General features: G+C 39.8%; 1 protein-coding gene across 1 annotated transcript; it reads right to left on the bottom strand.

The window, feature by feature from the left end:
* Window positions 1-2,876: 2,876 nt before the first annotated feature.
* CEP70 (centrosomal protein 70kDa) lies at window positions 2,877-13,751 on the bottom strand (the record flags this gene model as incomplete). The annotated part of the gene is made up of 15 exons (XM_010286390.1): window positions 2,877-3,073; window positions 3,459-3,538; window positions 4,463-4,577; window positions 5,860-6,028; window positions 6,552-6,698; window positions 7,361-7,531; window positions 8,212-8,314; window positions 9,357-9,431; window positions 9,785-9,873; window positions 10,279-10,378; window positions 11,082-11,141; window positions 12,339-12,508; window positions 12,829-13,009; window positions 13,344-13,467; window positions 13,624-13,751. Coding segments are annotated over 15 exons (1,774 nt in total), but the record flags the coding sequence as incomplete, so codon positions are not given.
* Window positions 13,752-14,229: the final 478 nt, after the last annotated feature.

Raw genomic sequence — 14,229 nt, 5'->3', positions numbered from 1 at the left:
CTAGTGATTCTGTGATTCTGTGAACAGTCTGAGTAGCTCCTGTGGTCTAGTAACTGAGCCTCAGTAATAGGACTAGCAATCTGGAAGGAACTTTTTCTGCCAGATTTTCACCTGAAATCAGGCTCTATCTATGTGCAAGCTTGTGTGGTTTCATGTGCTGTGCTGCTTCATTTCCAAAGGGTGCTCTGGAAATAAAAACATGTTTTGGGGCATCTACTGCTGCCCATTTGGGAATGGCTCCTGTGGTGCAAACACAAAGCTGAGAAAGATGAGCTATTAAAGCACAGAATTTGCCAACGGTGATTTAAGCTTTCTGTGAACAGCTTTGATTCTGTGCAAAGTAACCTGGAGTCACTCGTTCAGGGACAGATAGATTTGCAAGTAGCGCTGCTAAGAAACTGAGCTTCAGAGCTGAGGCTGGCTAACACCTGTGTCCTGGGAATGCAGGAAGCTCCTTTCACCGTGGGTCTGACTTGGGAGGAGTGCTAGCTTAGCTAATCGATCTGTATGCTGAATAACATGCAAAGAAATAAAATTTGCTTTTTAAAGGTGCGGATTGACTTGTCACAGGAGGATTTAATAAAAGGGTTTGCACAGTGGTAAGTTTTCATCTCCATACTTTCAAAACCTGCCTTGCTGAGTTTGCATGAGTGTTGTTGGAGGGCTGGTAAATGGGCTGTGTATTTTTGGTGAGCAAGAATAATATTCAACCTGCAAACGCAGGCCTAACTTGAACTAATCTGTGAGTTTTATCTAAGTTGGATGTAGTGCAATACCTGCCCTGTGAAACAGTTTTAATGAGAGGCCTACATGTCAATTATAGTCTTCAGCATATTTTAAGTTACCATAAAAGCCACTGGGACACATAAGTAAAAAGAATTATGTTTATTAAACTAACCTTGCAACAAATTTTAACTTGGATAAAGATCTTAACTAAATTAATACTCTGATCAGCAATATATATATATGATAAAACTTTAATTACAAAGCATTTATAGGAACTATTATAATAGCCACTTACAGTTTTGCTTGTCTGTTCATTGTGGTTCAGACTTAAACCTTCAGCATTGGTCTGAGGCAACAATTAAGAACCAGTGTTGGTTTTTTCCCTTCTACGTCCGTAGTTAATGGCAGTAGTTCTTCCTTCTTTCTCCTTCAATGGAGCCCAAGGAATGCCATGGGGGTAATCCAGGAGCTTACCATCCACACAGGCAGTGAGCCAATACCGGCCATCAGGATAGGAAAACCATATTCCCCTGGCCCAGCTTGCGTCCGTGTCATGTAAGGATATGGCAATTACGGGAGTAGGAGAAAAATGACGCATCCCAAGTTCCTGGTAAAGAGCTGAAGTTTGAGGCTGTCTCTGGAGCCTCCTTTGCCATGCTGCCTGTGAAGCACCGGCAGTAAAGCAGCCCAAGTTCTCTCTGTTGTACCACTTAAAACTTTAAAGAAAGTCTTAAAAGTACTATAATTATTTGTGTCTGTCTTGCAGGTATGAGCTGACAAGGAGTAGAGGCAAGAAAAATTGATTTCTTCTCCTGTACATATTACTAATTTTTCAACTTTATATGAATGTACATATCTCTTTTGTAATTAATGTGCTTTGAACAGTCACTGCAAATTTGAAGTAGTCCCCAGCTCAGGACATATAAATTTAATGATCCTACTCAGAGATTAGTTTTCACTGAAGTAAACAAACAAACAAAAAACCCCCAACCCCCCATGGGGAATAATTTGTCTCTAAAGAACAAGTCCTTTATTTTTGCTTTTTCTGGCCTATCTCCCCCGAAGAACCCTGAAGTATGAGCACTCCCTTAAGGAAGTGTTGTACCTGGAGATACTTGAGACCATCAGCTAAGTGTCATTAGTCTGCCTGGCAGTCTCATTTTCCCAGAATCCCATTCATGTTGTTTTAACATGAAAGCATTGTTTAAAAGAATAGGCACTTCTTTTAAAAGAACACATTTTTAAACAGCATTCTTCAGCTGTAGGGCTACAGAACCCCTTGAAAGCAAGCTGTTTAAGGAAAAAACCCCCTGTTTAAGACTCTAATAGCAATTGTTTTTTGAGAAACTAAGAAAATGATATTCCACTGTTCAAAAGTATCTTAGCAGATTGTGGCTGCAGGGGTGTATATATCGAAGCTTCCAAACGCAGGGAGATTAATTTAGATTACCAAGACGTCATTAAGGTTTTAGTTCGTGACGCCTTAGCATGTTTTGTTCTTTGTTACAGTACATTTCAAAATCTTGTAAACCTTGATAGTAAAGCATTCTGCCTGAGGAACAGCAGAGTTTTGTAAACTAAGCTTTATTAATATTGGAGCAAAATATATCAAAATATTTTTGGAAGCTTGGTGTACTTGTTTCTGTACAATAAACTTCTAACTGTCTTGCATAAGAAAGTTGATCTATGCCTTTCTAAAACTGACTTGAAAGATGATCATGGTAACTTCAAATCCATTCTAGGCAGAAACTGATAAATCACCACTGGAAGCAAGTTTTAAGTATTTTTGGCCTAGATGGCCATAACTGCAAAGAATAGTCGCTGGTTAACAATTTGCTCACACCCTGAATTTATCTGGAGATGTAAACAGCATTTTAACATAGGCTCTCCAGAAAACCAAGCTGGGCAAGGATGAAAGTGTTATGGCTAAGGCAGCTAGCGCACCTTTATCTCGTACTTACTGCGTCAGCAACGTTCAAAATGCTTAGTGGTTATAGTACGTCTGGCTTTGTGCTGGTTCAGTGTCCAAGGCTGATACAGGGTGTATTGGCTCGCTCCCTGGGATTGAGTAAACCAGTTGATAGTGGTTACAGTAAGTTTTTTCTTAAATTGACCACGAAACAAGGATTTAGAAAAATGAAAAAATGCAGCAGCTTTTATTTATGTCAAAAAATCTGAAACTGCTGATTAGGGTAACAGATGTTAGAGGTAGCTGTAGTGTCACATGCATCAACAGGTACATTCACAGGTAAGATAAATCTTGATAGAGAAGACAAGAGTAACTCTTAACTAGCTACCAATTTCAAATTTCGCACAGTAGGCAAAATATCATCCAGGTTACTGATCTCTGAAACAGAAGGAAAAAGCAAAACAGTAAGGTGTGCGTATCTAGAACATCTTCAAGGTCAGCCACAATTCTAACGTAAATGTTAAAAATACAGCTCATGAGTAAAATAAACACCTTCCACCTTTTAATGCTTTTGGAAAAAAACTTAATTTAGCTTATGAGTAATATGACTGAATATATGCAGCCCCATTTTCAATGAAGACCAAGTATTTTGGTCACTTCTTGAGCAAAGGTAGAAAGAGGAGAGTGAGGCAAAAGCACCTTCCCTTGCATACTCCTTGTGTTTTAGCACACCGGGATTAAACAAAACACATGTTAGCTATTTAAAGTCTTAGGAGGCAGCTTTGGCATGAAGATAATTACAGCTGTTGCAAATATTACTCACCTAGAAGACAGAGCAAATCTTGAATGAGAGCTTGAAATGGTGGAAAGAAGCACTCGTGTTCTTCTAGCTTATTGATTATACTGAAATGTGCAAGTGAGACTGTCAGATAAAAGGGGCAAGGGCATTTTAAGTTCACTTTCTTGGCTGTTTTGCCATACTAGGTCATGACTTTCTGAAAACACTGCTACATAGTAGTAGATAAAACCATTGATACCAAAAATGTGTTCTTAAGTTCTGAAACCTGCAGCCAACAAGTGTTAGCTGTCAAAAGAGGATCTCTCATTTCACTCTTTCTGCCCTATATACATCCTTTCCTCCTTACATGTAATTTGTCTGTGTATGCTAAAAATACTGCCTGGGGGCGGCTGATATAACTGCCTCATAGGTGGAACAGGGAGTATTTTATAAGCAGCTATTCTCTTGTTAAAACCGTGAGGACTGCAGAAAGACTGCAGGAATTACTATAGTTAACCCAGCGTGTCAGACTCACTGCCTGCTGCAGTTAAGTTTTAGTATGTTTGCAGAGCCCATGCTGAATGCAAGCTCTTACAGTCTGCGACCCATGTTCTCACCTCCTGAGGACAGAACAAGATTTGTCCAGTTCCCAAAACAGTTGTAGGCAGCTTGATGTGTCTGTTCTCTCAGCAACTAATACACTTCAGTACTACAGCTGAAACCTTGCAACACTTTTTCCTCCCCACCCACATCCAGTATTTGCTTTGTCTCCTTATGAAACACACATCCTTAATAAGCTTATTTGATCACCTCATCCATGCAATCCAACAAGGTGTTCTGGAATCTTCTGGCCTTAATTTTTCTCTGTGCCAGATTTATCCTTTTTGAAAGTATTCAAGATTTGTTTCATGTAGGATAGTGGTAACTCCTTTACTGTCACAGCTCACTGACTTTGTAACAAATTATTAAACTTCCTTTCAGTATGAGTTTTAAGCCAGTACTAAATTTGATGCTTGAAGAATGGTGGCCAATGGAACAGCCCCACATACCTGTGGATGTCTTGGGTCCCCAGAAGCTGCTGTACCTGCTCAGTCACGTTCTCGTTGATTATGTCACACAGTTTCCCAACACTATCCACTACGACAGTGGGTGGGGCCGAACTGTCTGTGGGAAAAACACATGCTTTATTTTTCTTGTAACAGTAATAACAGGAAAGTATTTTAGGTGCAGTCCAGTTCTTGCAGGTGGCCAGATTTTATTCGGTTTTCATGCATCAAGGCACATGAGTTCCATCCTTCACAGAAACCACGGCCTATGGTCAGAAATGAACTAATGTTAGTTAGGAACGGTGAATCTCTCGCTAAAGCGGCTGAAGAACTTGTCAGAGCTGCGTATTTTCACAGCAGAGATGGTACTAGTGCACCCTACAATGCCAGGGGAAATCAGCCAACTGTAAATGCTATCTAGAGATAGAGTTATTCATTAGGTTCCTGTAACACAGAAGGAGCACAGCACAGGGGCTAGGCCAACAAGGAACCTGCTCAATAAGTACTGTGTTAACAGCCAGAACTTGCTTTGGTATTGGATTTTACCTGCTTTGACTGCTGTGACCGAAGGTGACAGGCTCCTTGTCCTTTTCTCCCTCAGTTTCAAAAGAACTAAGCTTGGAGGAGGAATCCTCCAAGCTCCACTGGTTTGCTATTATTATGGAGACACGAGGCTTCCCCCTCTCCTATGCTGGCTGCAGGCAGGAATACAGCTTCCCTTCTCGAACGAAGCTCACAAGAGCTTAGCAGGCCAGGAGCCTAGCTCGCGGGCTGTATGCCCTACAGCGCAGCCAAACCTATAAATCCAAGAGCAGCAGCAGCTGCTGTTCTCCAGACGTAAAAGCCAGAATAGAACAGGTACTGGGAAGTAACCAAGTACGCCTCTGAGTACTGGCACTCAGTTTTTGATATACAACTACTACTTTTTTTTTTTTTAAAGTTTAGCAGCATAAGAAGGAAATTTCTGAGGACTGGGCATAATTAGAGTTGAATGAATTCCTGAATAGAAATCTACAGCAAAAGTTGAGTTATTTTTTCTTAAACTTGGTATCCTTCAAGTAGAGAACAAAAGATGGTCAAGAAGAATTATGAAGTCAGCTCACAGGAAACAAAGCTTTGTGGGGAAAAAAAAACACATTAAAAATTCAATTTAATCTATAATTTCTTTCTTCTGCTTTCCTGGTATTCCTCAGCAACTGCTAAAGGTTTACAAATAATGGGGTTTTTCTATTTAAACTCCCAATTGCCAGCAACCTATTTTTATCTTTGCAGTGAAGAATATACCTAGTGTACTCATTTCTCAGCAGCTCAACATACTTTCTCTGAAGAGATCAGCCTTTCACTTGCCGTCTTCTTCCTTTGGAAATGGTCTGAAGAAATGCTAGGTGGTAAGTCTTTACCTAGTTCCAGGAGCTCATGGAGATTTCTCATAGCATTGGTCATCTCCCCAAGCTTTGTGTAAACCTCATTCATTCGTGGATAAACACCATTCAGAGAATTCACGTCAAACAGCTTCTGGAAGTGAGAGACCATTGCAGTCAGGGTTGGTAAGGACAGCGTCTGGCTGCTCTGTAGCAAGCAGAAAGAATAACCTGTCAACGTTACTGCTTAACAAAGCAAGGATTCTTTTAAACTGTGAAACATTCTTAAAACTAGTCTATGAAAAAAATGGGTGTAATGTCCCTTATTAAATCACAGCATTTCAAATATTCTTAAATCTGAAGACATATTTTAGAGTTCTCAGACACAATTATCCAGCAAACCAAAAATATGCTTTTGAAAGTTTTCTTCTCTGTTCCGTAGTAAGTACGTTTATGTTTTCCTCAACACTGACTGAGAAACAGAACAGGATAATACCTAAGACTACAGGGCAATGCAAATTCATCGCTGGTCACATGACTCTGATGAAAGCTGTCTTCCCCAAGGTGAATTTATCCTTTATGTTAAAATAGTCTTTGACTACTGCGTGTCTTCAAACAGCTGTTTCTTAAACCCCACAAGGCTTTCAAATGCATAAATCTAATCACTGTGTGAAGAATGCATTTAAGAATTCCACAGTAACTTGTGATTATAAGCTCCTGGTAAGAATTACCTTTTCCTTATTTTCTATTTCTTCCAAAATTGCATCTACTGTGAACTGGAGGTCTTCAACTCGTATGGATTCTCTGTTATCCTGTGGATCTGCAGTGTGCCATGGCACCAATTCTAGAGACAGTTTTCTCAAGGACCTATGCAAATCCTTTTAAAAGAAGGGAGGGGACACAACTTATTTTAGTAACTAACTGCTTAAAGTTGTTTTTATTCTAGAAAGGGGCAGGTTTTCTATTTGTCATATGCAAAAACATTCCAGTACTGGCGACAGTAAGGTTTTCGTTTCCATGGAATTTAAGCACAGTATCTTCCTTACATTCTTTGATTTAAAAAAACCACTGATAGTCTAAAAATTGAAGTACTTCCTATGTTATAGTTTCAGTGAAATAAGAAATGTTGGTCACAGGGAGTTTGGTTTTAAACAAAATTACTTCACTTGTATCTAGATCAAAAAGTTACTGTTCTGGTGAGACAAAAGGAAGAAAGAGAATGCAGCATTGTTCATGTGTGAAGTACATAGACTCTAAAGCTTAAGCGTCTTCTTAGGGACTCAGCCAGTGAACAAAAGCATTTAGACAATATACACAGAGGAATATCTCTGGCCTGTAGGAGCACTGTAATTTTTCACCCTACTATGTTTTGAAGTGGTATATAAATGGACAGCGGAATTATTTTTAAAGTTTCACACCAAGTCAGGCAGTGACAAAAGCTGCACAAAGAAAAGAAAAAAAATCCCACATATAGGGAGGGACTGAGGAGTGGCCAGCAGATTAAAGGAAGAATATAAAGCCAAGTACAATAATGCATTACCTTTAGGGCCATTAGCTGATCTGCCCACATTTCTATAGTAAGTGGAAGGTGCTCAAATCCACATTCCTGTCCGTTCTCTTTAATATAATTTTGCACTGGCCCTTTACTGCGCCTGTATATTAATGGAGGAGCTCTTGGACTTCGCAAAATAGAATCAATATGGGACAAAACCTTCAACCACAAATAACAAATGTTATTGCTCAAGTGTGTATGACATTTTATAATAAAATCCGTTTCCACCACAGCCATGCTTGTCTAAACATTAAATCATAAATAGCTCCAATAAGTTACTATCAATGAATCTTACAGATGCATTCAATAGGTAACAGATTCAAAGATTTAAAAATATACTAGCTAGAAGATACGTAAGAGTAATGCAAATACACTTCCCTTTGAGGGATATTTAACATTTATCCACTTGAGGTGTTGTTACTTCCACAGTTTACATTGTGCTAAGTTTTATTATATTTGCGCTTTTTTTTAATTCAAAGAAAATTAAAGCTGCTGTCTCCTCAGGCATGTTTAAAACCGTAACATAAGGACCCGTTTTGCCCAAGACCTTGACCAAATCCCCTGTCCTGAAAAGACTTCAGCTAAATCATTGATTTGATGTTTGCCAGCCTAGCCTCTGCTTCCTTGCTATATTTTCAGGTAGTTTACACTAAGACAGAACAATTGAGAACAAGCTTACATTAACTGCCAGATCCAGAATATCACACATCCTGTGCAGAGGACTTCATATGAACTCTTAGATTCAAAATAGCATGCTTCAGTTTACATAACCAAAACTCATGTATTACATTTCACTGTAACAGTGCTAGATACACACAGTACAGATAAAATTTGCATACCTGTAAGTATGGCTGGCAAACTGCCTGCAGCTGATCTCCTCCTGCGATACGCTCGGGTTCTTTCTTTTCTTCTGCTCTTTCTCCAGTACTACTTCCCGGAGATCTACATGCCGAACACATACAGCGTGTTACACAAGTAGCCTTAGCAGGAGATACTACTTTAAACATGATTAAAAAAACAGGTATGTAGCACATATACTTACACCTACAAAGTAAAATTTCCATTTTATGATGTCTGCCAATAGAATTCCATCAAACTGAACTAGCTGAGGAACATAATACTTAATGTAAATATCCCTAATTTATCTCAAGTCTCCAGGCTGAGGTTATTCCAGACTGCATGTTAATTTGGAAGGGACACCACCAGACGTACCCTTGTTCTGTTACCAGAGGTTCTACTACAGCTGAAGCCTTAAAATCCAGAATTTTATTCAAAAGGGTCAAATTCCATGCTCACAGTCTTTATCTGCTTCTGCTTGAACACCTGGCTTACTATATATAGCTCCCTACCCTTCTTGTCAAATCTAAGGTGACTTTCTCTAAAACTACCATCTAAATCATAGCCACCGCATGAGAGAAAAGACAATTAATGAAGAACTGAACATTTTTAAGTGATGTCTTCTTCAGGCTATAAAATATTTAGCATTCAGTATACACGTGCACAAATGATTAAGTGAAATTACAGATAAAAACGTCTTGTCAATACCTGATTTCTAACACCTTCAATGTCTTTTCTTAGCAATGTTTCAGAAAAAAACTAAGTAAATTTGTAAGAATAATATGGACATAACTTCAGTAGCTGCAACATTTTGCCAACTCATACTTTCTCATTCATTATCCATAATGTAACCAGTAGCTTTCTTTATAGCTCACGGAAGCAGCAAACACCATAGTTTGCTCCTGTCCGTATTGCCTGTGATAGCATTCAAATCAAATGCAGAAAGACAAAATGAAATAAAAAAGACACACTGCTGTGCCTCCATTTGGAGACCGTACCATCATTTCAGAGATACAGTAGCATTAAGCTCAGAGGAAGGGTGATAAGGTACATGCTTAATAAGCTACTATCTACATTACAGGTTACCAAGTATCTTTGCGGTAAGAAGTTCAGAGGCTTTTGAAAGTTACTGAAGAAATATACTTACTGGATAGTTTTCTTTAAAATTTTCTCTAGTTTCTTCACTTGGTGCTTGTAAAGTTTTAATTCTTGCGCAGTTGGTCTGTTAGAAAGGAAAAGTACCATATTATATGTCTTGCATTTCACGGTATCTATAAAACTCAGCCAAGCAAAAAAGTAAGAAAGCTTTGCCAGTGCCGCAAGATCATTCTGAAAATTAAATTCTGCAACACTTCTACAGGACAACAAGAAGAAACAGCAAAATAACCATTAGCAGTTGTTATTAACAGCGTGGGGAGGGAAGGTTGACTGTTGCTGCATCTTACTTCCATGCACCGCTTTTAAAGGCAGATTTCATACTACACTTTTACAATCGCTGGTGCTTTCAGTTTCTTTCTTTGTAAAGCAGCGCCTATCACAGTGCCCTTACAGAGGTTGATACTTATCCTTTCTCACCTCATTTCCAAATCTTTCTTGAGATTTATATTTTCAAGCAAAAGCTGTTCATTCCTGGCTTTTGTTTCAACAAGTTGTCTCTGGAAGGACTGCAACATAGACTGTGTTATTTCTTTTATTTCGCTCATTTCATAATCAACAAGCTTGAACAATTTAATGTACGTATGTGTTAAGAAGGGTTCCCACTTGCCTATATAGCAAGACAGCATGGGTGAGGAGTTGGCCGACTAAGATCAAGAGCCTGTTGCATTAGACCACAGGTGGAGAGCCTGTGATTAAGGAGGTCTATTCAGTCCCCAGCAAAGACAACTAACAACATAGTACTGAATCTTTACAGAAAGACAGTGAACCCTGCCCGGAGAGCTTACAAATTAAGACGACGTGATAAGAACAAGGGGATAGAAATCAAACACATATATGTTTCTATGTGGCTCTAGAAGGGTTACCATTTAGAGATCTGCACTGACTCTGACTTAGTCTTAGCAGTTCCATACCGTAAGCAGTGCTCTATAATTAGGAGTAGCATCTAGATTTAAGAATTCTTCCTTGCTTTTTACTTCTTTCTGTACCTGGTCTTCATCGTTTTTATAATGCCTATTGGGAAAAATAAGTTGTTTCAGCTTACTGTAATTCGATTACCTCAAAGATCTAACTTGGCTTAGTTAGCGGTTATGTATGAGAATAATGTTTCCATAAATTGCAAAGTAAATAGAACAGAAATTCTGCCCTAAGATTCACTGCTCTTCTCTATTATTTCTGGGAAGCTATTTCATATACTAATTAAGTGCACTTATTCCTCAAGAGAAATTCCAGCACAAGCAAATCCCATTTCAGTTATCAAGATAATAATCTCAAATTATAGGAATGTCTCTGGTATCTGCTTGTTGCTTTGTACCATGTAGGCACCGTGATAGAGCTGAAAAGCTGGTATTCTTTTTGTTTAGGGAGATCAGTTGACTGAGCACTGCTAATGCAGTAATTCTGCCTGTGAACCATGGCAAAAAGGGGAAGGGAAGGAAAAAAAAAAAAAAAAGAGAGAAAAGAAAGAATTGTAGCTCAAGTGTCTAAATACCCCCCACCTCTCAGCTGTCCTGGCCTCCTGACTGAGCAGCTGCTTAGCCTGACCAACATCTGTTCCTCGGATGAATCCAAACTTCCACAACCCTTACAATCCTTTGCTATATCTTACATGCTAGTGATGTCTAGAACACAGAATATTTACCATTACAAGCTTTAAGACAGTCAGGAGTAAGAAAAATTTGAACAGTAGGGTCATGAGGCATTAGATAAGACCTACCTTAGCTCCTTTTTCATTTGACTAATTTGAGATTCATAATAATCAATTAGGCAAAGGAACCTGAAGAAAGGAAAAATGGTATTTTGAATTTCAGATATTCTAAAAAAAATCATTCCTGAAAGATACTGTGACCAACCCATAGGAACAGGCCAGCTTACACGACAGCACTGCACAAGTGACTGCATTGAAGAGTGGGTTTTCTCTCATACCAAGCAAATATGGTCGCAGTTTTACAAAACAGAAAAGTAGAGACATTAACTCAGTAGTAGTCTAAATGTGGCAAAATTATTCAAGAGGAAAAAAAAGCAAAATCCTCCTGACAGCCTCCTCATCTTGTGACTGTTTACCCAGCAAGCTTAACAGCGTGGCACAGTCCTGAGCACGAGGGCTCAGCAACCATTGCAGGAGGTAAGAGAGCATTGGTCCCACATAACCTGAGAACATCCGTCTCCAAAGAAACTAAAAGTGCTTTCAAAGTAAGTGGTTGCAAAAAAATAGAGCCACAAAAAAACCCGAGAACTGCCTTTTCTCTTGAGCACTCTGAGGTTGTCTGTTTTGGAGAGATAGGTGAGAAAGCATGGGGAACCAAATGCAGTGATCCTTCTCACACAGTGAGGGCATGAGAAAAGGCCTGCACACACACAGTCCCTTTTAAATGCTTCCCAGGTAAAGGTTACTAGGACAGGCCTGGAAAACCAGGCAGCATCAGCACAATAAAGTGATGGCTACCTGAGGCATAAGAATTGGCAAGTCTCCGATTATAGCAGATCTATGGAGATCTTACTGCAAGAGACACAGGCTTGGAATACTTTCTCAGAGCTGTCACTGAAATACCTGGGAAGCCTTACAGCAAGCCCACAGTCAGCACTGGCAAAAAACATACGCTCTTCAGAAGTGACTGTAAACTGGACAGGGTTTTTTCTAGGGGGAAGGGGAGTAGTGGTGTTTGTTCTTTTTCTAAATTACATTATTAAATGTTGGAACCCCAGGATGAGATGACCCTAGCAAATACTGCAGTTCCAGCATAGAGGGAATCATTCCCTTCCCTTTGCTGACACCTAGTGTATACAGGGGCTGGTAATTTTTTAATTACTGCATTGATGTAACTTTACAAGAATTTATATTTGAGCTTGCACTCCTAAGGTCTCCAGCTTTTTTTTTTTTTTTCAGATGAATATCAAGGACACTTAACTACTTTAAAATCCGTTCCTTCATGCAGCATTACAGGTCATTCACCAATATAAGAAAATTGCTTACTGCTGATCTAGAAGAGACTTGGGAGCTCTTTTGCAAAACCGACAAAACATTTTGTTTTGAGTGGCACCACGCTGTTGCTCCTCCATCCCAACTTTGCATAGCTCCTTCTGCAAATGGGCAATAATCTCCTCCTGTTCTTGCAGCTTTTCCTGCTGCTGTTGATATTTTGCCTGTGAACAGATAATGGGAACGTTACGAAATTATTCTAACCCACAAGTGGGAGACTGTACTGTACATGACGAAGTAGGCACTTGGTCCCAAGGAGGCCTAGTACTTGGGTTTTAGCCATACTGAAGAGGCAGTGAAAGAAGGATACAGATACTTCTCTAAGTTATGGCTAGAAAATTCTGTATAGATTGAAAAAATCTTAGCTATAAACATTGTATGAACTCTGTGACCCAAGACTCATGTTTACTTTGATCAATGTAAATATTTTTAGAGTTTTTAAAAAAAAGTCAAAAGTTTGAATCCTCATACAGCACTGAGTTACCTGTGCAACCTGTTGATCTTTTTGAAGTTCTTTGACTTGATTCTGTTGCTGGCAAACTTTAGCTATCGTCTCATCTTCCAGCTGACAAATTTTGGACTTAATGTTTTTTACCACATTTTCCAAATCATTAGCCCGTTGCTCTTGTCGAGATGCCCGACCTCGTTCCTGTCGTATCTCATCTCTGAAAAAAAAACCCCAAACAAACCCTTGATTTAAATTAAACTCATTTCACTAACGACAGTGAAGGAAGCACAGGCCTGACAACATTATCTGATGATGCTCAATAACAGCCTGTGGCAGCAGGAACGGGAAATACGCTGGTATGGGAAGAAGCAGCAGATGAAATAACGGAGGAGCTGAGAAGGAACTAGGCCAATATTGCTGCATATTGGGCAATAACCTCAAGAAAAAGGTCTTAGGCCTCGGGTGTGACAAGAGCTCCACCTGGCAGGAGGTGGACACTGATAATACTTTTGCTTTGCTGTAGCAGGTAAGTTCCTTCCACTGCATCTTACCTAAGATAACGATTAGCCTCCATAAGCCCCTGCATCATCTTCTGCTGTCGGTCTGTGTCCTCCACCAGCGTTTTTAATGCAAGCCTTATTCCTAGAGAAGACTGACTGTCTAAGACAATCGTATCTGGAGATACATAAAATAAGCAAAGTCATAACGAAAAGCTTTTAATAGCTGAAGAAGATTGCATCTCTGCTGCCATTTGGAAATGACAGCTTTAGAGATGCCTTATGAACTTAGGCTTTACTCTTTTCAAATAAAAAATTTGTAAAATTTCCTTACCTGATATATTTCTGCAGCTCTGGGCGGCAGCAAGACTTACTGGTTTCAACCCACGACGCATTAATAGCTTGTTTAAGTTTTCCCATTCTGCCTTCTCCTGCTGCAGTTGGGAGAAGAAGAGACAGAAACTGGAGTTCTCAAGATCAGCTCACGGTCTCCTTCCTTCCTGTTGCGCAGAAAGTGGAGGATACCAAATGTCCCCCCAAAAAAACCAAACCAACCCCAATGTCCCAAGAAGCCCCAGCCCCTATAGGAGGCCTTGTGAGACTTTCCAATAGGATCTGCAAAAAACACTGGGAAAAATGGTACTTAACGATATACAGAATACTCCGTTTTCCTGATCACTACTAGAAGGAGAAATATGTGCAATGAGTAAAGTTTACCTTTTTAAAAAACCCAGACAACCGGCCCTCGGGTAACTCCATCGACCCCCTGCCCCAGCCCCCGAGAGAAGCCCTCAGAGGACGCGGGTGCCTGCCTTGGGGGTTCACTGTTTGCCTGTTTCCCTTTTGTTCTGTTTTTAACTACCGAGCGGTAACAACAGCCACCGCAGGTCCACCCCGGTACCTCTGTCATGGCGAGGGACGCCCGCTCTCGGACCGCTGC

The sequence above is a fragment of the Phaethon lepturus genome, unplaced genomic scaffold, assembly GCF_000687285.1.
Source record: "Phaethon lepturus isolate BGI_N335 unplaced genomic scaffold, ASM68728v1 scaffold16924, whole genome shotgun sequence".
Lineage (NCBI taxonomy): Eukaryota > Metazoa > Chordata > Aves > Phaethontiformes > Phaethontidae > Phaethon > Phaethon lepturus.
The sequence above is the reverse complement of the archived record's forward strand: the minus strand, read 5'-3'. Positions and strand labels throughout refer to the sequence as shown.